The sequence below is a fragment of the Mycetomoellerius zeteki genome, unplaced genomic scaffold (assembly GCF_001594055.1).
Source record: "Mycetomoellerius zeteki isolate Tzet28-1 unplaced genomic scaffold, Tzet1.0 scaffold70, whole genome shotgun sequence".
NCBI classification, from domain to species: domain Eukaryota; kingdom Metazoa; phylum Arthropoda; class Insecta; order Hymenoptera; family Formicidae; genus Mycetomoellerius; species Mycetomoellerius zeteki.
The window spans coordinates 2,783,739-2,807,536 of NW_017257720.1; the positions used below are offsets into that span (position 1 = coordinate 2,783,739).

General features: G+C 36.2%; 2 protein-coding genes across 4 annotated transcripts in view; one reads left to right on the forward strand and one right to left on the reverse strand.

Annotated features, from left to right (window-relative positions):
* Positions 1–23,798, reverse strand: part of Ror (tyrosine-protein kinase transmembrane receptor Ror) — a 282,701-nt gene that overhangs the window by 205,381 nt on the left and 53,522 nt on the right. The window lies entirely within an intron of this gene.
* Positions 1,123–22,689, forward strand: LOC108729115 (uncharacterized). Of its 3 annotated transcripts, none has more exons than XM_018458069.1 (3): positions 1,123–1,764; positions 19,769–19,905; positions 20,099–22,689. In XM_018458069.1, the coding sequence occupies exons 1-3, from the start codon at positions 1,587–1,589 to the stop codon at positions 22,580–22,582; spliced, it is 2,799 nt and encodes a 932-aa protein (XP_018313571.1). In that variant the 5' UTR covers positions 1,123–1,586; the 3' UTR covers positions 22,583–22,689. The 3 variants fall into 3 exon arrangements, with proteins under 3 accessions (XP_018313571.1, XP_018313573.1, XP_018313574.1); XM_018458071.1 differs by lacking the exon at positions 1,123–1,764 and adding an exon at positions 6,509–6,876; XM_018458072.1 differs by lacking the exon at positions 1,123–1,764 and adding an exon at positions 9,512–9,576.

Sequence of the window (23,798 nt, forward strand, 5' to 3'; positions counted from 1 at the left end):
GAGCACGCTGATAAACGCTGAGTAATGGGGACGCAAATTACGTGCGAGGAATACTGCGTGAGAAATGAGTGCCCGATGCAAATTCTGCTGGCCGCTAGGACGATGCAGCGACCGGTACTGCCGGATACTGTAACTCTGTTTAAACGATTCACCACGACCACGTGGACCGAGGATAGGCCCACGAAGCAAACCGGCCGTCCATCGTCTCCGTGACGATCCGAGAGGACGTAATCCCAGGAGAAATTAACCAATTAGTACTGGTGGTAGAGGATTTGCGCTAAGTTAATAATACAACAATGAGTATCAATACAACGGAGATCATGGATAGATTACGTTACTCGCCAACAACGATAGCTCTCAACTCTGTCCTCGCTATGGACCAAGGTACATAATCCGTAGGATACTACAACGCGTTACAGCCTTCATGAAGCGTATACGAAATTTTAGACGGATTACTCCTCAGCAACTCAATGGCTTTTAACCTTGGTTTCACGATGCAACAGCGTGGCGATATTAGGTCTGTATAGACTACGTGATATCACGAGTCAGTGTATACAAACTTTGCAGTACTACAAACCAGCATGTATAGTCTTCACAATAGGGAGTGACTCGGCAAGTAAAGTGTCTGTTCGGTCTCTCCGGCATCAATTACACCTCACTTCCCGGATTTGTTCCCGGGATTGACGCAGGCAGACTCTTCGCCGACGAAGTGACTGTGCGATTATTCGAGGAACATACGTTCGGCTTTAAACGGAGGAAGTGGCTTCGTGCCGCGTTGCTCTCGAAATCCAGCGTATCGGCGCGAGTGCGCACCTTTAATCGTTACAGTGCGGAGTTATTATAAGACTAATTATATAAATATATGTATAATATAAAAACTAATTTCCCGTTATTGTACGAGTTAATACAAGACTAAGATATACTTGCTAAATGGCTAGAAGTGATTTTTTTAGTGAAGATAAGATCCAGCGGAAAAGAGAATTAAGTATCAGTTCTCATAATGATATAACATAATATAAAAAAGACTTCAGACTTTTAGATAATATAATTTTGTGGATTACTATACTAAAAAATTAATACAAAAATTCCTATCATTAAATGACAGAAAGTGATTAGGTGTCCAACATGATAAGATGGAATAAGCAAACTACAGAAATTGCGAACGCTTCAAAGTGAGATGTTTCATAGTATAATTATAATATATATAAAGAATGAAGATAAACACTTTAAAACGAATCGTCGGATTTGCCTACGCGATAAAAAGAACGTCGAGTGGTTAAGTCATAGCTGCACTCGCCAAGTCCAACAGACGTGAAACCTTTAAGCTCGGAACTTTCTTCGAGTAACGTCAAAGATCAAACGGAGGATCAAATAGTTACGAGGAACAAGAGTATATCTCGAAAGTTTCTCGAGAGCAAGGAGGGAACAAGGAAGAGTCGCGTGGTGCTCTCCTCTCAAGAGGCCGCGCGCATGGCGCAGCCGATCATTGCGGACAATCGGTCACTCGTCGCGATCCGCTCTTTGTGATACACCACGCAACACCGTTCGCGGAGAAGAAAGAAGACAAGTGGCGCAAAAGGAACAAGATGATGGCGGGAACGGGGGTGGGTGGTGTCGGCGGTGTAGGGATGCTGAGAACCAGGCGGCGGGACGTCAGCGTCAAGCCAAATAGAAAACTCGACCGGAAGTCCTCGAGGGGGATGATTTACGAGAACGAGGAGCTCAGACTGAGGACCATTCACATCAATGCCGAGGTGGAGCAAGGTAAAGGGAGAGGGACTCAAGGGAAAGCGCGCGGCAGCTCGTGCGGATTTGTCGATGAATCGAAGGTGAAGGTAATAGCGACTGTGTCGTTTAGAAAGGACAATGTCGCGATTACTTTTCCTTTCCGTCGACTTGATCGATTTGATCCCAGTTAATAAAACGTTCGCGATGGACAAGCGAGATAAAATGATTTTCAATACACGAAGAGACAAAAAAATTGTTTCTAACTTTTCTCTTATCTCTTTCGACGAAAAAATATGTATGTTGAATTTAGTGATTAGAAATTCTGTTATGAAACATAAAGTTAGATAAATGAGGCTATAAGCTGAATATTTTGCATCTTGTTAGTATAACGCTGTTACTTTATTCAGCTTATTTATTACTTACACCATTTCATTTTTTCCCTCTCGTCCAGAATGTTTTAAGCGAATTTTATTAACGCAGTTGCTCTGAACGCTACTGTCTGAATTATTAATTTACCGTTATAGACGATTCACACTCGGGGGCCAAATTAATTTCGCAGGGACTTCCATTACGCGTTAGTGGCAGACCAGACCAACTAATAATGTTAAATATTTGATTCTCTAGGGTATGACTGCGCCAAAGCAATCAAGGATTAATTTAACTACCGTGCTAAAGGAATTTTTGATATATTATGGAAAAGCAAGAGTTTCAAACTTTTGTTACTCTATTAAAGTTAACAAATATCGCGATAAGAAAGAAGCTAATATCTTAATGATATACAAGATGTTTTATTACGATACATTCACTGCAACAAAAAAGTTAATCCTAAATCAGAAAATATGTCGTCAGAAATTTAATTAAACCACCCTTTCGTACAAATTATTACTTTTTCTCTTTCTCCCTCTTTTCTCCCCCTGGTAAATACACTATGGAATTAATTATTTCAGTATTTTTGTGCTTTACTAACAAATGTTTTAATAAACTCGTTTGGCGCAATTGTACTCTCTGAAATTGGAGGACGTTTTATATATAAATGAATACCATTAATCTCGCGAATCTCGCTACCATCGCTTTAATTATGAATTCGTCATTACGAGTGATACCAAACAAAAGGTCAAATATATTTCATACGTGACAACCACGGGGAATTTTATTGCGCGACTGTGGTAGATCCGGTAAACTGCATCGCGCCGCGGTCATCTACAAATAGACACATGCATACATCAGATTGAAGTCGCCGTACGAACTTACTGCGAACTATTTTCGAGGCCTGGCCTGCACACGCTGAATTTGTCCAGTCGGGTAAGCGAGTAGTACAGTTTCTAGTACCGGCGGTCACGATTCAGCAGACTTGACTCAGTTGCTAAATGCGCCCGAGATGACGCAAAACGCATTCGCGTTCCAATTTCCAAAGAAACGTTCGCTTTCATCGCATGACATCAATTTAATCTAACAAACGATAAAAAAATAGTGAAGTTGATAAATCAAGAAAAAGAGGAGAACTTTACCAGTGATTTTTTGTAATTGAATGTGAACAACGACGAATCTACGTGGCTGATTAAGTTAATCAGTAAATTTATAAGCTGTGAAATTTAAAATTACAAGTCAAATAATAGTTAAGAAAAAAAGACTGAATCGTTTAAAAGTGAAACGCTAATTATTGAATTATTGGGAATTCTAACATGGAAAAGCTCGCAAGAGGCTGTCATTGAAATCGACTGCTTACCTAATTAATCACATTTCTTCGACGATGCTTGATTAACAAAATGGTGGGTATATGTATATGTAATCGTATAGCTTTCGTCAGGTATTATGTTTTAATTAAACTTCAGGAATGAAATTGAACGGATGTGCCGATATCGCAAGTAAGTACGATGTTAATACAAAAAGCTTGAATGACGGCACATGAATCGCACGTCTACGTAATTTTCCCGAGATTTATTTACCCGCGGAGCCAAGAAAAGCTTTGTTTTGGCAAATATTCCGGGATGGCGGGTTTGTTCTCTTAGAACTCGGGATCCAGATGTCGACGCTGTACAGATTCCAAAAAGCTAAACGCTAACTTCTTATCCTACGTAATACGTTGAGACGTCAAACCGATCTCGACTTTAGTCTTCCATCGATGGAGCAATCAGTAATTTGAATATTTTGGACTGCTTCAAGTATTAATAAACGCGGGAATAAACGTTTGAGTCAAGCCATAAATAAATAAGCATGATAACTACAGATGTATTTTGGGCAATGGCGCATAATTTCGACATATTTAATGCTATTAAATAATAATCAAAATAATTTTATAGCTTTTCTCAGCTATTATTTCCATGAATAATTTACTCATTAATAATTTTTTAATTAAAATAGCAACAAAATTGCAAGTATTTATGATATATTATATAACATATTAAAAAAATACATTTAAACGTTTTTAAAAATTTTATTATTTATTTAAAGCCAAGAGCTAACTACGAATTTTATATATTATATAAGTACGTTTTTATAATTAGAAAGTTGAAAATTAGGAATACTTTAGGATCACCCAGTACATATAAATACAAAAAGTAGTCTAACACTTTCGTTGAATCAAGATAGCGTTTCACGAGCTTTTTTGTTCCTTCTGACATATTATGCAGCTGGATTATCATGGTGCATTCAAGTGGCGTGCGAAGAAAATCCTTCATGATTAGAAAAACTGACAGCACGCCGAGAGGGTTCAAAGTGAGTCGTTCTAGGATCAATCTACCGGTTACTTGGACCCTTTCTTTTCTACTTCCGTCTCATGCTCGCTCGCTGGGAAAACCAGACACCACCTACGTCAAGCTTGGAGATTATTTTGAGTCCTTTTTCAACCTCTTGATAGATTATATCGCCGCGTGAAGAAATAGCGCCAGTCTAATGAACAATTTATCATCGGCCAGGTTTGCTCCGACACCGAATTTCTTCAATATCAAAAATATCGCGCCACTGTCGGACTTCGAAACTGATGATATTAAACATAAGAACTGGCAGTGTCACTTTTCATGACAAATGATATTAAATCGTGGAAAATAAATTGTCGAAGAAAATAGACGAAGCCAAAAATGCGTTCGAAAACGTAATCGCTAAAAGAAACTGTGTTTGACATCCGTATAGATTAAATGATATCATGTTTTAGCGTCTATATATATAGTGCAGCTTTACAATGAATGAGAACGTATAAACTTAAATAATATACAGACTTGTCAGAGAAAAAGATCTTTTTTTCGGTCAGAACTATAACTTTTACATCGCGGTCAAGGCGAATAATAAAATAGCAAAATTTATAAGATCGTTCCCCGGCACGTTTCAAAAATAACATCAAAAGACATAATGATCAGTGCCGGAATACTCGAGAGTATCAATAATATTATTAGATAAAATAGAAATTGTTATATCTGAAAACTTGATAAAAATATTATGAATTTATATATATATTTCGTAAATTTTCGAAAAATTATACTCTGAATAACTAATTTGAAAATATTCCTTTTTTTTCGTTAATAATTAGCATTTTTTATCAATTTCTTCATACTCTATTTCGACAGAATTTATAACTAAAAAATAATCCTGTCTTTGATAGTATAAAATTATGCTTTATATTTGTTTCCATATAAAACGTGCCAACAAAAACAATAAAATTTATCGCTTAAACATTTTGCAATTATAAAATAGTACTTTGTTAAAATATTTTTATTCAAATTATTTCTTTTATCAATCAAAAATTCCATATTTTGAGAAAAAAATGCATCATTGTTGGTGTATCGTTGCTCTGGCGTGGCGATACAGTCCTGACATCGTGGGACCACGAGGGACTACAAAAGATTTAAATAGTCGCGAGGGCGAGAGAGAGATAGAGAAAGACCTGAGGCGGTGGTTTCGTGACGCGCGATGAAGAAGCGGACGAAGAAGAGGTAACTCGCGGTAGGGATAAAGACTGCCACAGTGATGTAGCCACGCGTCGACTAGTTTCACCCGGTGACTCTAAACGGCCGGCACGCTTTTCACGGCCTGCGGAAGCTGTCAAACTCGCGCGGAGCACGATTCCGGAAGTGAGACCAGGCCGAAATCAATTCGGTGCACCGATTGTTCGGAACCTCGAATGTAATATGTCGGGCCTTGGCGTCGCGACGTCGCCACGCCGAGACGCACATCTGGCAGAGAAGCGCATCTCGATGTTACGTAACAAGAAAGAGAAAGACGTCGAAATAGAGAATGAACTGTGATGGGAGGAACTTACAAAGCTCATAGTGCGCGGCAAATTCATGCGAAGAAATATGACGAGTAAAAAAATTTGAGGAAAAATATACAAATTCTGGTCGCGCGTACTAATAAAAAGTATGACTGTGACCAATTTGGCAAAGAGCTTCATTGCATTATCAGTAGTAGCATTCTATAGTAAACCGACATTTGCAGATATACCACTAAAATTAATAATTGAAATCGCGAAAGTTCTATTAAATAGATATATACTACAATTAAAGTTAAAAGTATGATCTTAATTATCTCAAATATAATACCATTAGTTTGTTGCCATTTCTTCAAGTCGAAAAACAAAATGTCATTCGCATAGTACGGAACATCGCAGCTGTTCATGACAGGTACGTTGTCATGAAAAGCACTCGGTCTGATGAAGGGGAAAAGAGCTATGAATGTTGTTGCACGATGTCGATGTAGTTAACTGACAGGACAGTGAAAATAAGGACCAGCTACTTTAAGAAGCGGCTGTTTCCATTCGTAAATCTTTCCTGGAATAAACTCGTGAGGGATGACGTTCAAACGTTTAGACGTTAGCCAGCAACGGCTATTTGTTGATGAAACGCTGATGGATTATTTAATGACTCGATCGATGAAATGACCCCCATCATTCGAACACGCATGACTCCATTAGAGAGACGGTACGCATTCGTAGGTAATGCGAATTCGCTGTTGATCTGACGAGGTCACGGTGGACCACGAAATCGGGGGTCAGTCCCCCTCGTTAAGGTTATCACATGAGTGAAGCTCCGTGGCGCGCTCCACAGAAATGGAAGGAGCGAGACGTGGGCATGATGCAGAGGAGAGACACGGGCAGGCCAACGAGGCGCGATGGAAACTATGGAATGGAGAGCTCGTTCTCTTCGTCGCGGAATTCTGGTACGAACTCGCTTAAGGGTTTCTAAAAAGACAGTTTAACCATTTAATTCTTAACATGCCATCCTGGCAATGGATAAGCATTTTTTTAATGACTTTCTAATATTTTTTTTCTTTTACGATCCACGCATGGTGGTTTGACCATACTGATGAGTTATATTCATTAACCACAAATAGAGAAAAAGTTTGACATCTCTATCGGTAAACGATTGTTCACACATATGTCAAAAAAATTTGATTATTTATTTGTCATGTAACTTAAATTGCCAAAACCTATTAAATTTTCCCCGTTTCTTAAGTTTTAATCAATTACAAAAATTAATGCTTCAAAATTAAAACTAATTCCAATATTTTTTAATAGGTATATAATTTTAAGCGCACATTATATCTAATGTTGCACACAAGAAACATACTTAACCTTTAACACTAAATTATAAAAATTACACCTAAGTTCTGAAACGACCTGTTTGAATGCTAATAATGAATCTGCGCCTTACAGTGATTGATAGACGAAGAGTCAACGTTTTTTTTTACACTTACAATTTATAATAATAAATTTAAAATTTTAAATTTCATACCGTTAGAATTTTACAATTTAGAATCTCATACAATCAATACCAATCCTACAGATTGTACCAACCGTCTAAAATTTTTGCTTTGGGTTCAAATGACCCCTTGCTGTAATCGAGAGTTAGAAACAATATACTTAATGCTCTAGTGAATTTTAAAACGCATTCTGCGATGTACTCCTAACAACCACCAGAACAATAGAGACGATAAACATCGAATAAGCGAGCGTTTAAATTCGGGAAATGTCATTAACGTGAACGAGACTAGCAAAGAGTCTCTCTTTCCTCTCTGGCATGGTACTTACCTCGCGAAAGACATTTTATGAAAAAAGTTTTTAATACACCTTGCTCCCAACCTCATCTGCTCTTGTCGCCAGCTCTTCATCTGCCGTAAAAGGGAAAGCACGATAATGTCTATAACGATAACGGCGCACACAGGTAGATGCGATTTTCACTGATAGAATCTACATAGCTTCGCTATCACTATAGCTTCCTCGCAATAGCTGCAGAAAGATATCAGTTTGTCATAACGGCTTGTGCGGCAAGAAATTCTTTCGCGAGCAGGAGAGTCCTCGTAATGGACGACGTGCTAGACACATTTGCGAGGACAGCCGTATTATCATTCTCACAGCGATATTAAATCTCAAAGCGAGTCAAAGACGGGTTTTATAACACCGGTCGGTAACTTTACGAGATCGTTGGACTTTTCATGCAAACGGTTTTGTCAAAGTATGCGACACATTTCTCACTGCCAGAGACGGGAATTAAAACTCGATCTCGTGTCCATCATCAATTCACTAGCCGTATAAACACGTATTACTTGTAAAATACGATACACATCGCCATTACTTTCTGTAAAAAGCACCATATGCAATGAAATATTATAGTAATTTATCAAATATATGAAGCTATTGTAGTAATTTATCAAATATATGGAGACCATATTTCTAGGATTCCGCGCTAGATCGTTTAGGATAGCAACGGAATATATATCTTATTCCGTTATCAAGATTTATCAATATTATGAAATATTTTAGCCATAAAAATATATCATAATTTAAAAATTAGTTATAATTACAAATACACATTAAACAATCGCAACCAAAAGCAATTTCTCCCGAAATATTTCCTGAACAAAAACTCCAAGCTAATCGAAGAATCTATGGTTAACGTTAAAATTTATGATTATGGTATCCTGTGCTTCGACGATAGGATTGTAATTAGTGAATACAAACCACGAGATCTGATATACTCTGTGGTACCGTTACTCACTACATAAAGTGCAGTATTTTACGCAAATGCATGTAGTATAATATATGTATTGGCGACGTTATATGCGTCGTTTACGAGGCGCGATGAACTAACAATCATTGTGAAAACACGTGGATTCTCTCTCTCTCTCTCTCTCTCTCTCTCTCTCTCTCTCTCTCTCTCTCTCTCTCTCTCTCTCTCTCTCTCAATATATGTATATGTGTATATGCGCGCGCGTGTGTGTGTGTGTGCGTGTGTATGTGTGTGTATTTCCACTCTAGCAAAATTAACCAAGAACTCCGATACGTCGCAACAGAGAACGTATTCCCAGAGCTCCAACTTGACAATGCGATCTTGACTAACAATAAGCGCTGACGCGAAAATAATCCCAGGCACGCGACACGCTCAAAATTTGCTTCTCTCGCAAAGACTCGAAATTTTACGGCGGGGATGCAGCTCACTACCGTTTTCCGATTGCGTCCGCGTCTGTGGAATATCTCGCACGAAAAAGACGCAACACGACAACGAGCAACAGAAAATTTGTTTCGGAAAGCAGATAGCAGATATAAAAATGTGAAAACTTATTCGGTGTGAAATTCCGATTATTACAATACGTCATGCAATTCTGTGGTTTCCTTTATGAATATCGAGATTTACTTGAGAAATTTAAAACGTGATTAATTGTGTTTTTAGGATAAGAAATTTTGTGAGAGTGTTGAATAAAAATATTATTTAAGTAATAATATTATATAATCTAGTGAAATAATGATAAAGTGATATAACAGTGCAAGTGGTTCATAAATAAAACTGATGTCACTGTTCAAGCATCTTCTAGTTCCGCTGCTCTTCAGCGAAACCCGCACAAGAAATATGGATTATAATAGTGAGTAGATTTGTTCCAAAACAAAAGAAATTATATATTATAATATATTAAGAAGAAATATATACGTTAAAAAAATAAAAAAAATTGCATTTCAAAATGCGCGGAATTTACGAAATAATGAGATGACGTTATCACGTAAACTTAAAAATATTTCTTTATTTGGACAAGGTTATTATGTAAATTAGAATAAATAAACGAAAGCAATGAATTATTAACAATCTTCAAGAGGATGAGGTTAAGCCAATAAAGCTATACTATTTTTACTAACGTTGCGAAGTATTACGAACGATATAACAGACGAATTATTGCGAAACGTTAGACCGATACTGTCCACTTACTAGTTGCATATATTATGCATTCCGATAATTGAGATTGGTCTTTTTTAAATCGAATAAATAAATTACATCCAGGAAAAATGCCAAAGTTATTTATTATTCAATGAAAAAACTTTTTTTAATCAATATGAAATAAATAAATCTATTAACTAGGGCAAAAATGAGCGACTATGAAGATGCTAGATTAATATTCCAGTTTGATTCATTAAATTATAAATTACCACAAAGTAGCCACTTTATGTTAATTTAAAATTTAATAAATTAAACTGGAATATTAATTTAAAATCCTTGTAATCGCTTGTTTTTAGGTCTATTTTTCATTTTATTTATTTTTTGAATTAACAAACAAGACATTGCTATAATTTGCTTTTTAATCAATTTCAAATGGACTTTAATGTCATTTTAATTTAAAAAACATCACTCAATATCAATTAATTAATATTAATTCTTATAATATTTGATATTAAGAAAATAAAATAAAAAGAAAATGCAAAATATGCAAACATGCAAAATAAAAACTTAGTATTTCAATTTTTCAAATTTTAGGAAGAGTTGTAGAGTCTGTAATTAAAAGTGAGAAAAATTCGTGACTTTTGATGTAGTCTGTATATTCGTTATAAAAAAAATGGTGAAACATGAAAGCGCGAAAGACGAGGAGCTTTTTCAATGTGCGGCGGGCGGAAACGCAAGCTCGCTGTAACATACAGACGTTGTCTCTTTGTTCCTTGGAAAGTGTCACGAGACACCTTGTAGCCTGGGGCTTTCATAAAAATCTACTATATCGCGAAGGAAAACGAGCATTGTCGCCACGTTCACAAAGCAAGATGCTCGAGTTTCCCTACTTTTCGAATGCTCAATCGAGGACGCATACGCAAAATACGATCGTATGCATCGGCGGATGCAAACACCTGCACCAAAACTTTCGCGTGAGCGAGAGATGGAAACACCAGGTCGATCCTACATTCTCCCCTACATTTCCGAAAGTACCCACTAAAGTGAAACTTCTAAACCTGCTCGTATAAATTTCAGATTTTGTGGCTCTATTGTTGCCGAGAAGCAAACCGCAAATTTTACCGAACTACCGAGGTCGGAATTATTTAACCTCGAGGTATTCACACTGTTACTATATTTTATACTCGGCTAATAGTTTCTCGAATATTAACTTACTAGAAACAGTTGTATGGCAATTTATTATTAAAGTAAAATACATATTAAAGCAAAAAATGTCCTATTATGAATTGAAAAAAAATAATTAAAGGATTATATTATAATTAAGATTATCCGTATTTTAATTTTGAAAATTGATTTTTCGTATAGTATATAAAAGATTATCAACAACAACTAATTAAAATAGTGAATAAAAGATAAGCAATCAAAAATAAAAAAACGTAGATTATACGTATTTTTAAACATTAAGTATTTAAATTTTACTATAAAAAATATTCATAGAAATCAAACGTCAAATTAAAGTTAAGAAAGAATAAAGTTCAATTAAACTTAAATTACTTCCGAATTAAATAATAAAATTTTGTTACCCGTTTACGTTTTTCCTAATCCGCCAAAACGTAAAAATTACATCAATCAATCGTGTGACTCAAAAATTTGATGACGATTTGATTTCATTAAGAAAAATTGTAAGTTAAACAAAAAATATATCATTAATTACAATGAAACAGTTAATTACATAATCAATTACAATTGATTACGATAAAAATGCAGTAATATTGTAGTTTAAAGATATAATTCGACTGCGATCATCTAATTATCGATAATTCCAATCAAATACATTGAACAATGACGAAACAGTTCTGCCGCAAATGAACACTGTACATGACACTTTACAAACATATTCGTGACGTTACACTATATTTCCGGCGAAATCTCGAATCTAGACGAGGGCAACGAACAAATGTTAAAAATACTGTCGATAGTAATTATTTAAAAGCATGCAAGTTGATATTTTGACACGATCATATACAGCTGGACAGAATGTGAGCCGTTGCTGTCTAGTAACGATGTCATCGGATATTCTATGGATATACTCTACGTGTCCAGGAATACACCCGCGGGATATGTCTATATCCTACGTGGGTACGCATGCATACATATGTACATACATACGCACACGACACGCCTCGACGATAATTCAGCTCTGTCAGAATTCTAGTGGCTATAAAACGCGTATACGCGGGAACACCTCGTAGGTGTCCGTCGACTGGACGAAACCATAAACAACAGAGCGCTTATTTCGACGGTATTCATTGTATATCTACGGTATATATCTATGTCAATCAATCGACGATATATTCGTGCATGTTTGATGTTACTTGGGCTTGTCCTAGACATGTGTAAACTATACCAATATATTATCGAGCATGCTAATTGGTTAACAGAGAATTTCTGGAGTTCAGAAAGAAAAATATTATAAAATATTCATCTAGAAAATTATTAAAGTTTGCAAGAAACTTCTTAAAAAATCTTATGAAAGTTTTTTATTTGATATCCAATTACCAAAGAATAACATCAATCTTACTAACGATGAGATAATCAATAATTTTTAATTTTAACGAAATAATCTAGTTTTCGAATGATAGGTAGCTTTTATTATTTATGTCGTCTTAAAAATTTTCATTTTATTTGGAATAAATTAATATTAATGTTCAAATTACTAACACAAATTAACTTGATTCAAGTTTATGCTTTGATTTAATTTAAATAAAAAGAGAAATGTATCCAAATATAGTTTACGAAACATGATACCTTGATTTTGCATTTTAAAAATCTGCTCTTAGTTAATGGAGCTTTATCATGGCACAAATCATTCTTGTTCGAAGCGGCTTTCATCCATCGAGTTTGCAAACGCGCTATCTCGACCTGCCCGGGTTCGATTAACCCCGGGAGGGTAGTTCAACGATAAGCCGTGACATACGCAGCGAGAAAAAAAAACGCAATTCCGCCAACGCAGAGTTGACGCACGGATCTCGTTTCGCAGCACACTTTCGCAACATTGTAACGTCATTTTTAGCATGCGGTTTCCGCGCGCCTTGCCATGGTGGTGGCATTATGTTTGTACAAAAAAAAAAAAGGGAAAAGAGAAACAAACGAAAAAAACAACACCTCCCTGGACATCGAAATGGAAAATATCTCCTGATTTACGAGCCCTCAGTGTAACCGGCGACTACCTGGGATGTTCGTCATTCTGTCAATGGTACGGCTGCCCCGATACTCTTCCATACACAACGCTGCATTTAGTTATAAACTTGCGAGGTCCATAGTCTAAAGGCGCCAAGTTGCTCGATCAAGAGTAATAAACATGATTTGTGAAAAAAGATCTTAATCTTCTTTGTAACGAGAGAAAAGAATAGATCTTATGATTCTTCTTATAAAACCTAAACTTTTTTTTAGATTTTCTTAAGGTGCATGAAGTATAACTATTATTTATCTAAAAATATTAGTTATCTAAAAAAAAAGATTTTTATAGTTTATTATATTTATAATATAATCAAATATACCAGTAAAAAATATACTTATAAAAAAGCACTATTTTTACTTTAAAAAATCTATTTAATATCGTAACGTTATTTGTTTTTTTTTGTATAAAAAGTTAATTTTAATAATAAAATAAAATAAAGTTAATTTTAAAAATTCTTTTTTGCAATAATATAATAATAAATTATGAAAATTATAACAAAAAATAAAGTCATCTCGCAGTAATATAATAATAAATTATGAAACTTTTATTCACACTTTTATTACTTTCGATCGACAGAAAGATCAGTCTTCGTCAAGAATAAATGAGCCTAAGGTCATTTTGCTCCATCCCTGTTTGCATATGTACGATCTCAGATGGCAATTCTCGAAAACGGAACCCGCATGTTTCGATGCGCACCTTCATTAGATTGGTTCTTAACACCTTTCGTGCGGCGCCAGATTGAATCTCGAGAGAAGAAAAAAAAGATATCGAGACGAAAGGGTCAAATATTTATGAGGTGGTTCTACCATCGTGGTCATCGAATATTAATGTATTCTCTTTAAGAAGAAAGATCGATTGACTTGATCTCGACCGGTTTCACCGAATTTAACATGATAAAAAATATAGGACGACAACGAGTTAATTGGAATCGCTTGGAAATAGATATACTTCGAGTTTTTCTCACGGCAGTCATACTTCTACAATACTACATTATATTTAAATAATGTCTGTTTACAGAAAATCCTATAATTCAACCATTTATAGATAAATTAAAAGAAATCATAAGAGATGATTTTTTAAATAGCAATATTACAATAATTACATTCAATGATATGAATTAAATTAAATAATAGCTTTGGTAAATCAAGACTAGAAGTTGTAAATTTGTTTTCTCAACTAATTTAAAAGGGAAGCATACTATAACAACTTGCAGACGTGTGTTTAACATTTTAACTCATTTACAAATTGTAATATATAATGTATCAGAAATTATGCATTGAATTCACGTTCCGCTTACAAAATTATTTTTATTTTTATTTAAAAAAATAAGACGTTCTCGTTAACAATGGGGAAAACATACCTGCGGATACTGACTTTTGTTTCGTAAAAAGGCTCTTCCGGTAAGCTTAACTTTCCATATAGCCACGGGGCTTATTCGCGAGAAGTTACTTCGGCTCTCGATATTACGGCGGCGGTCTGTTAGCGATAATTTACATGGGATATTGGCATGATCTAATTCGGGTATGCTCTGGCAACCTACGGATGGACGGATGTGTCACGTTCGATTATATTCAGAAGGACCATGCTTCGTAGCTACGTAGTTTGCTGGAGCCTTAAATGAAGTGTTAGTTAACGCGACGAGCTGTCGATCTAGATTACCTGGTCTAGACGCGGTCTCCGCAGAGTGACGTTTCCAGCGATCCCCGTCGTGAAATGACATCGAATCGAGAAATTATATTATGATAAAATTTTAAACTTCAAAATTACAAAACTGACACTTTTGAAAATGATTCTTATCGACTATAATAAAAATGAAAACTCTGACACAGCACAACACTATGTACATTTTTTTTTATATGCTCAGATGAACAAGCTTTCATTGTATATTATTGTATTGTAATGTAATATTTTGTACATCACACTTAAATAATAAAAAATTAGATTGATAACTCACTCTAAATAAATTCACAAAACGCAATTTTCAGTTAAGAAAAATCTCTATCAGAAATAACTATACAATTTATAAAGACGATTTAAAAACGTTTTGTATAGATAATTACCATAAGGATGGCAGAATTATGCGCTTTATTCTTCGACTTTGCGACATTCTCTTCGACTTGAGAAACGCTTTAAAGACCATTCTGGTTTACTGCCAGCGGCATGAATTAACACTCGACTACGACCACATTTATCGTCGACTGTGAATCACCGAGACATACGTGTTTCATGAGAAATGTAAACGCGACAATTATTCCGCTACGCCAAATAACCCGACGCTGATTCGTCTCGTTAAATCAGGCAAAGTTACGTCTAGAAATGCTTTGACTGGATAATGATCTTGTTATTTCTTCGGAATGTAACACCGCGATTATATTAAACTTTTATCATATATATTTTCAATACAACATTTTATTTCTTTCGCTTTTTATGTGTCGTTTGCATATTTCATTACGACATTGCATTGAATTCACGAGATTCACGCTTTATTGCACTTGCTTCTCATCGATTCATTAGCAGAGTCGATTATACAAATCGCGACGTATAAACAAACGCACAGAATTTTCTGCAAGATCAATCGAACGTCTATGACCGTACAATTTCTCGTGAAGATCGTCTCATTTCATTTCAAAGTAACACAGTCACAGAGAGACGGCATCAAGAGTGAAAAGCGAACCTCGGGAATATTTTCTCTGAGTTCGTTTGCGCTCGTTCTCGTCGACTGGGGACACAATTTCCACTTTTCAAAGAGCCAGAAGAAATTCCGGCCTGCTGATAGGAACGGCGAGTTGGCAAAACCAAATATGTATTTCGCAGCTGCTTTGATCACCTTCGCGGCGAAAACGCCCACAGCAAACGAAAGGAGACCGACGAGAAGCCGACGAAAAACGCGAAAGCTTGTACCCCCACATTCTCGTTTCCGTCCCTGTGCAATTTTTCTTTTCTTTTCTTTCTTTTTTCGAAAATGCAGATTCATGAGTTTGTACGTACAGGTACATTTGTGTACTTTGCCTTCCGAAAGGCGATGCGACCCGAATGTGAAGAGGACAGTTCGGTCTTTTTAACTGCCAGGATTAATTAATGTCGGTCCTTCGTGAGAAATACCGGACCGACACTACTTTTAAAGGCGCAGAGGATTCCACGCGACGGAAATAAGGACGAACACGATGCCGACGGTACCAAGTGATTAAACTTTCCCGGTACGTGTTTGAGCAAGAATAATTAAAACTTTTTCTCTCTCTCTCTCTCTCTCTCTTCCTCCCTCTTCCCCCCCGTTCTCTCTCTCTCTCTCTCTCTCTCATCTCTCTCTCTCTCTCTCTCTCTCTCTCTCCTCACGAACAAAGAATAAAGCGTACCTTGACGAGCAATATGACGTAAAGAGTATGCATGCGGGAAGATTCTCTAGTGTCCATGACTGTAATAGAACATTAGCGAACGAGAGACGAGTCAATAAATTGAGAGTAGAAAGCCAAATGTTAAATTGATTGCTTTACACCTAATTTTAAAAGCGATTATCTAGTTCTTATTCAAATATTAATATTAAATATAATCATATCATATTAAATCACTAAAGTGTTAAATCAAATATATTTAATAGGTACTTGATTTGACACCTGACTAAATGTAGTCCTGTTAAAACAATTCAATAAATTTAAGATAATTTAACATTTCTTAATTTATAATCTATAATATGCATATCGATTGGATATGCGTATTCTAGGTTATAAATTATTATATTGAGGTTATATTGAGTTTTTTTTAACTTTCTAGCCTATCATTTTCGTATCATATGAAACTACCACAAGTTAGAATAACATAGAATAGTGTAACCGATATTTCCGAAATTTGAGCAAAAATTTATGCTCCAGGGTACATGCATTCATAACCCCATACGAAATCCGAACTGTCACGATCATCACTATCGAAAATAAAATGGACACCGGTCGCCGAAAGCATTTTCAGTGAGCCATATTACGTTGCTGCTCGCAAATATTCAGCTTGATGGTTGATTGAAGGATATTCTGCACGCAGCTAAAAATATCCGCGTATTCGCGCCAGCGAGCTTTCCTACACTCAAATAAAAAATCGTTATGTTATTTTGATATAAGATTTATAAGCAATGTAATATTCGTTCTTTTTATATGTCGTTCGTAAATGCCATGCATGTTAGAGAATCCAACATACGACCAACTGTAATTTTGTTGTTCCAACCTGTGCGGCGTACTTATATTCCAGATACTTCTGAAAACTATTTTGGAAGCAAATTTTTTGGTATATTTTTAATCAACTTTCCCTCAGTCAAAATTTCTAAGATTCACGAACAATGAAAATACTTAATCCTCGTGAGGTGTTATACCTGAGAGATACATATAAAATGTGTTTGTAAATATCTTTAGCGACATCTATTAAACAATAGCTGTTATATAAGTTATTAAAATTTTAACAGCACATCATATATGATCAGACAGGCAGTTGAGATCATATTACAATGTCACACAGAAAAATATAAATTTTAATAAATTATAGTTATTTGAATAAAACAACGTTTTCCATTAGTTTCTCATTCATATTAGTTTCTCTTTTTGCAAAAGATAATCTTGCAGTGGCGATTTAAGATATTTGTATTTTGAGATACACCGCGACTTCTTGAGAGTTAATAAATTTCATATGAAAATTTATTTACATACTCAAAAAAATTAATATTAAAAATAAAATAAAACGTGTTTCATTAGTGCGTTTCGTACTGACAGTAAAAACATGTCTATTTATTCAAAAAAATTGCTATAAAACAAATATTTCAGGAACATGCAACCAAGTCGGGAAATTAATACGTTTGAATTGCATCGGATGGTTTTTATATTTTCCATCATCGATACAAATAAAAAGATCAATGATCGGTTGCAGTACATTTGAACAAATATCGCGTTTTCAAACAGAGCTCATGCAGAAGATAAATGGACCAAGTTTTAATAGCAACCAAATAGCCGTCGGTGTCCATAGGGAAAATCCCAATTTATGAACCTCTAGAAGGATTTAATTTATTTAAATTTCAGACTGGTAAGCCAGGTTTAAATCCTGATTTACCACAAGCCTTTCCTTGTTACACGCACATGCGCATTTATTACCTAGGCTTAAAAGAACTGTTACCACAAGTGCTTTCACGCAATTTTTGTGAATACATAACCATAAAAAAATCAATAACACACAAACAATATTTCGTGTTATGGAAAGAGCTAATTAGAAAAATAATAAAAGTTTTTACAAACCAACCTTTTATCTATGTAATCGTAAGTGATTTTATACGTATAAAAATTCAGGAAATATATCCATATATAACTGTGTATATGTTCCCTATAAATAAATTAATCTTTGTGAAACAGAGTATTATGAAAATAGATGCACATAAAATGCGCCACACGTTACAAACAGAAGAATATATATTACTGATATCCTTATCTCGTAAAGTCTTCTATACAAAAGATAAATCTTCAATCTATTCTTTCTTCTGATTTATTATCTTTTTCCAGCAACTGATGTTTAAAACACCAGCTAGTCGATTTCGAAAAAAGATATACGAATGCAACATGTAAATAATAAAAAGCATATAACGGTATAGATCGCTGAATTATCTGAAAACTTCCGCGATTGGGTCGTAGTTCAAGCGCTGGGAAAACACGTTTCAAGCACAAACCCATTAATCATCGAAGTAGGAGGCACCGATGACTGATGAGATACTTAACTTAACTCGCATCTAGATGGGTCGAAGATCACTAACGCTTAAAAAGAAAAACTGATCGACTTCGTTTCCAACAATGGAGCTTGCATCCACATACATCATCCGACCTGACTGATTTCAGATACTTACAATATAATGTAAGCAGAAAAGAACGTATAACTAAGAACGTATAAACTAAGAATTTGTCACACCAACGAATGATTCTGAAAAATCTAGATATAAGTTTGTAAAGTTTTTACATAATACATGCTTATGTTACTAAAATAATAAAATTGAAAACAGTATGTAGCAAACGTAATACACAAAGTATTTTATATAAAATATGTTCTCTTCTGTTTCTAAATTTTTAATCTTGACTATAACACTAATGACTAATAAGATAATTCGTATCTAGGTGAATCGAAGATCACCAACATTTAAAAATATTCCTATCTTTGTACCTATATATTATACATGAAACCCTTTCGGTACTTCTATCAATGGAAGAATTCTGAGAGTTTGTATCGTGATAGACATTCCCCAGAAAAGATTTAACACGTTATACGCGTGGACGGCAAGGTTTATTCGCCTCATTCGTTCTCTCTCTCTCTCTCTCTCTCTCTCTTTGCAAAGTTAAGTAATTGGAAGGCCCGGTTCCAGTGATTTATCACCGGCTTCTTGACGCACGAAAGGGCGCACAGAGTTAGAGAGGAGGTTGGCATCTCAGGCGGAGATTGTTGCCACGTTGACCAATGATCGATCGTTCCGATAGATGCAACGCTATTGTGAGCAGCCGTATGTTACTGGTCCCGTATCGAATGGTGATTAAGTGATTTCCGCGAGAAAAATTGCGAACCAAATCTACGAAGATGTCGGCTTATCTCTTTGCTAAAAAATATCTCACTCGGCGGTCTCGTTACATTGAAACATTTTAGCCTGTCATGATTTCAGGTCAGAACGATATCAAGAAATTGCGCAGAGAGAACGAGCAGCTGCGTAGGGAAATATGGAGTCTCAGGGACGAGTACGACAAACTTGAGGAAATTTTGAAGAAACAGAAGAACCCTGACGAAAGCGAAGAGTACGAGGTTAGCAGATTTTTAATTGCGTCATGTTGTAAATAACTCGTAATAAAATAATACAATATAATGAGACCACATTAATAAGAAAACTAGCAACAAAACTCCATTCGTCTCTACCTTTCCTTAAAATGTTAACTAATAAAAACATAATTGCTATAATTAACAATAATGATATGTAGAAACATGTCACGAATTACAGGATCGCTCCGAGGAGGATGATGGCTTGCAGTCGGACTTTTCCTACGAGGAGGACGAAGAGGAGTACGAAGATAATGAGAAGACGGTCAAGGACTTCAACCAAGAAGAACAGCTAGAAAACGCGGAGAATCAGAAGATCTCTTCCGAGAAGATGAGCAGCAATATGCATCGACTTCACGTGGAGTTCGACGATCTGTCGGTTGTTGACGAGGAGGAGGAGCTGAAGAGAGATAAGGAGAAGAAGGAGATGACACCGGAGAAGGATCAGGGAAACGAGGCTGTCGGGCATCCACCCCCGCCGATTCTCAATCCCCGACAACTTCACGATAACATCCCGTTTTATCCGGCCACGTACGAGCCGCCGAGTGGTTTCAGCGGAACTAGTTATTACACCGAATGCCCGTTCGAGTTCCCAAGTACGGTAGATTTAATGCTATCCACGGACACGTCCGCATTATTGGCTTCACCATACTCCGGATTACAGTCTGATCCATTGATCCCGCTGGCCAACTTAGACGTCGGGGGTCTAGAAGTAGTCGATTCGATGTTACCTCAAATTCACGTCCCACCCGTCGGTTGGCAAAACGACATGGTCTCTCAAAAACAAGCACCTACTTATACGGGTAGCATCACTCCTGTCGTATCAACAACGGGAACAGGAAAGCCGGACTCACCGATAGTTTCCTCAATGGGAAGTTCAGTGCCGCTGTCGAATACTTTCAGTTTGTTGAAAAGAAGAAATGCAAGTACGAGGCAACCTACGAAGCTTTATGAAACATCAACTATTCGAGATTCACGAACGCAATTTTCCGAAGAAACGGTCGGTAAAAATGTACGGAACGTGGATTCTCTTGGATTCATTATGGTAAATGGAGAAAAGGATATGCAGCGGATTGAGAACGAAGAGGCCACTATGATGTTCACGGTACTGGAAAAGCCTAAATCGTTCTTCTCGTCACAGCCTTTCAAATTAAAAAAACAAGAAGAAGAGTCGCCAACCGCCAGTATAAGTCATTTTGGAACTGGAACTAGTTCGAGCAGTGGCAAAACGGCTTCCACGGTTATTTCTAGGATTAATCCTTTCGCAGGATTAAAAGGTTCGGCGGATATTTATATAAACGGCGCGATACCTTGTGAAGATGCTTCGAAAGATAAAAATGATCCAAAAGCATTTGTGAGTATAGATAATCTACTGATCACGGATGGCAGAAGTGCTCTAGGTAGTCAATTGACAAAATCAGTCTCCTGTCAAGATCTCTCGAGTGAGTCTCAAAGTGCGCAACAATTAAAACTGAATCATGTTGATTCTCAGACGCTCACGAAAAGCGATAATACTTTGGACAATATAAATAGTTTCTCTAATAAACCGTACAAGAGTCACCTAAATGTGACATTAAAGATACCACGAGCCGAGCAAGCACCTAGTCCAGAGACACCAGATGTACCCAATCTACCCTCGATAGATTATCGTCTCTTTAGAAATCCTTTTCTAAGAAACTTCGACAAGATCTGTCCTAACTATCAAATAAAACCGAATCCTCCTGCCACCACGACGCCACTCTCTATTCACGTGAACGATGACGGCCTCGCTTATCCTATGCCGGGTTACGGTCGAGGTGTTCATCTCAACGACAGATTTCGAACTGCACATATACCGGATCAGAATCGATTGCTGATACCCAGCGACCAACTGATGAGCGGCAAGCAAGATATTCAAGTAACTTCCTTCGAGAAACCGAGTCCTTGCACCTTAATACCTTCCGCCACACCTTACGATTTGACGACTCTGAGAAGATTAAACGCAAATCGATATCAGAATCAGCATCTGTACCAGAACGTTCCCTTCGTGTCGCGAGGTCAATTTTATTCGCCGAGATGTGGAATGATGTACTATGATAACGTCACAAAGGTACCGGCGCAAACGCAGACATCAATTGACGGCGACTCGCATCACGAGGACGAAGAGACAATTAGCGTACCAAATTCGCCGAACGGACAGAGACGGAAAAAAATTGTGAAGAAAGAAAAAACTCTAATTAAGGACCAAAAACCGCTGTCGCCGGCAACACAAAGAAAACTGAAAAAACAGATTAGCGCCATGTCGACGGATACGCTCGATTTGCAAGGAAAAATGACACGGAAGAAATCGAGGAGATTAAGCACGATGACGCCTGATGCGCAAGAGAACAAGAACGAAAGCAGATCGTCGTCCTCGGGACAGGAATCACCACGTAAGGATCAAAATCGAAAGATGTCCGTCTACATTAATTCTAAACGACGACCGTCTCAAGCTTCATTAAAAACATTGAGGAGTAGCAGTGTCGATGCCAAAGACAAGTTTACGGATGGTATCGCGTTGAATTCAGACCGTGAAAGAACGAACTCGATCAGTAGTCGGGAAATCACCCACGTGAAAACTCGCAAAACTAGTACTAGTAGTGGTAATGTGCCATGGTGCGCGTGTTGGGGAAATGGTTGCATTTAATTAGAGTTGCATATTCAATCCCATTCAGGGATGTAAGAAAACTAGGTGCAAAAAGTGAAGTGTTAACTAATTTTAATATCGAAGTATGCAATTACTAGTTAATTATTATATAAACAACGTCCATTATTTTTCTAATCAATGTTTTATTTCATTGTAAAATTAATCTAGACGCTCTAAAAAGAAATTGCCAAGTTAATTTATATATATTGTAACTTAAAATTATCATGAAGATAAACTTTAAAACATATTATTGCACTATTATCATCATGTCGGAGATTAATGTTCATTATCCAATTATTAAAAAAAAACTGAATCATATACTTTGAAAAATCAACGATTTTTTCCATTAAAAAGATTGATGCATTATTATTTTATAGATATTGATCTATTTATATCATGGTACTATCTGGATATCTCTCAGTAATCTGATCTCGTATGCATCTCGCGAAACATTAAAACGAGAAGCTATCGCTTGAATCAGACACAGTGGCCCTTATTTATTTAAGACAGCTGCGATTTGTGTCAACAGCGAGAGGTTCTTGCTATTTTCTGATTCTTGGGTCAAGAGAGAGCCAGGTCGACTGAATAATTCGAAGGACAAATACCAAAGGGAAATGCTGATGAGCCACAGAATAAATTCAGAAAGGAAGACCTTAACTTCCCGGTGTAAGAGACCGCCATTGTAGCCGGTAACGCAGGTCATAAAACAAGCACAGACAGTGGTACTATGGTGTTACGAACGCTGTCACAACGGGGTGACAGTTGTATCTAAACTAGTTCTGCCAAGAGACTAGGAAGACGGGCCTGCCTGCATCCGCTCTTAACGCAAATTTACTAGGGTTAGCAAGCGCAAACTTGTTCTAAGCACACGTACGAATAATGGTATATATTCTCGAATTATGTAGCTCTAGTAGCGATTATTTATGTGTGATTACATTTCTCAAACAATATAAAAATTTGAGATATCTAAAATATTGGATACTTTTAGGAAATTTTTTAGATTGTTAAGTTGCCATATTTTATATAAATTAAATCCTATTTGCGAATATGTATGTATTATTTAAAAACAAAATTTTGTATTTAAACAATTATTTACAATTATTTACAACAAAAGCTGTTATTTATCATTAAATTATCTGTGTGCGTTAGTTATTAATTATAAAAGTATTATTTTATGTGCCGCAAAACTAAGCAAAATACTGTATGTACAAAATAT

Coding starts and splice junctions, on each gene's coding strand:
- LOC108729115 (XM_018458069.1), top strand. CDS start 1,587: ATGATGGCGGGAACGGGGGTGGGTGGTGTCGGCGGTGTAGGGATGCTG. Junction 1,765..19,768: donor CAATGCCGAGGTGGAGCAAG/GTAAAGGGAGAG, acceptor TCATGATTTCAG/GTCAGAACGATATCAAGAAA. Junction 19,906..20,098: donor ACGAAAGCGAAGAGTACGAG/GTTAGCAGATTT, acceptor CACGAATTACAG/GATCGCTCCGAGGAGGATGA.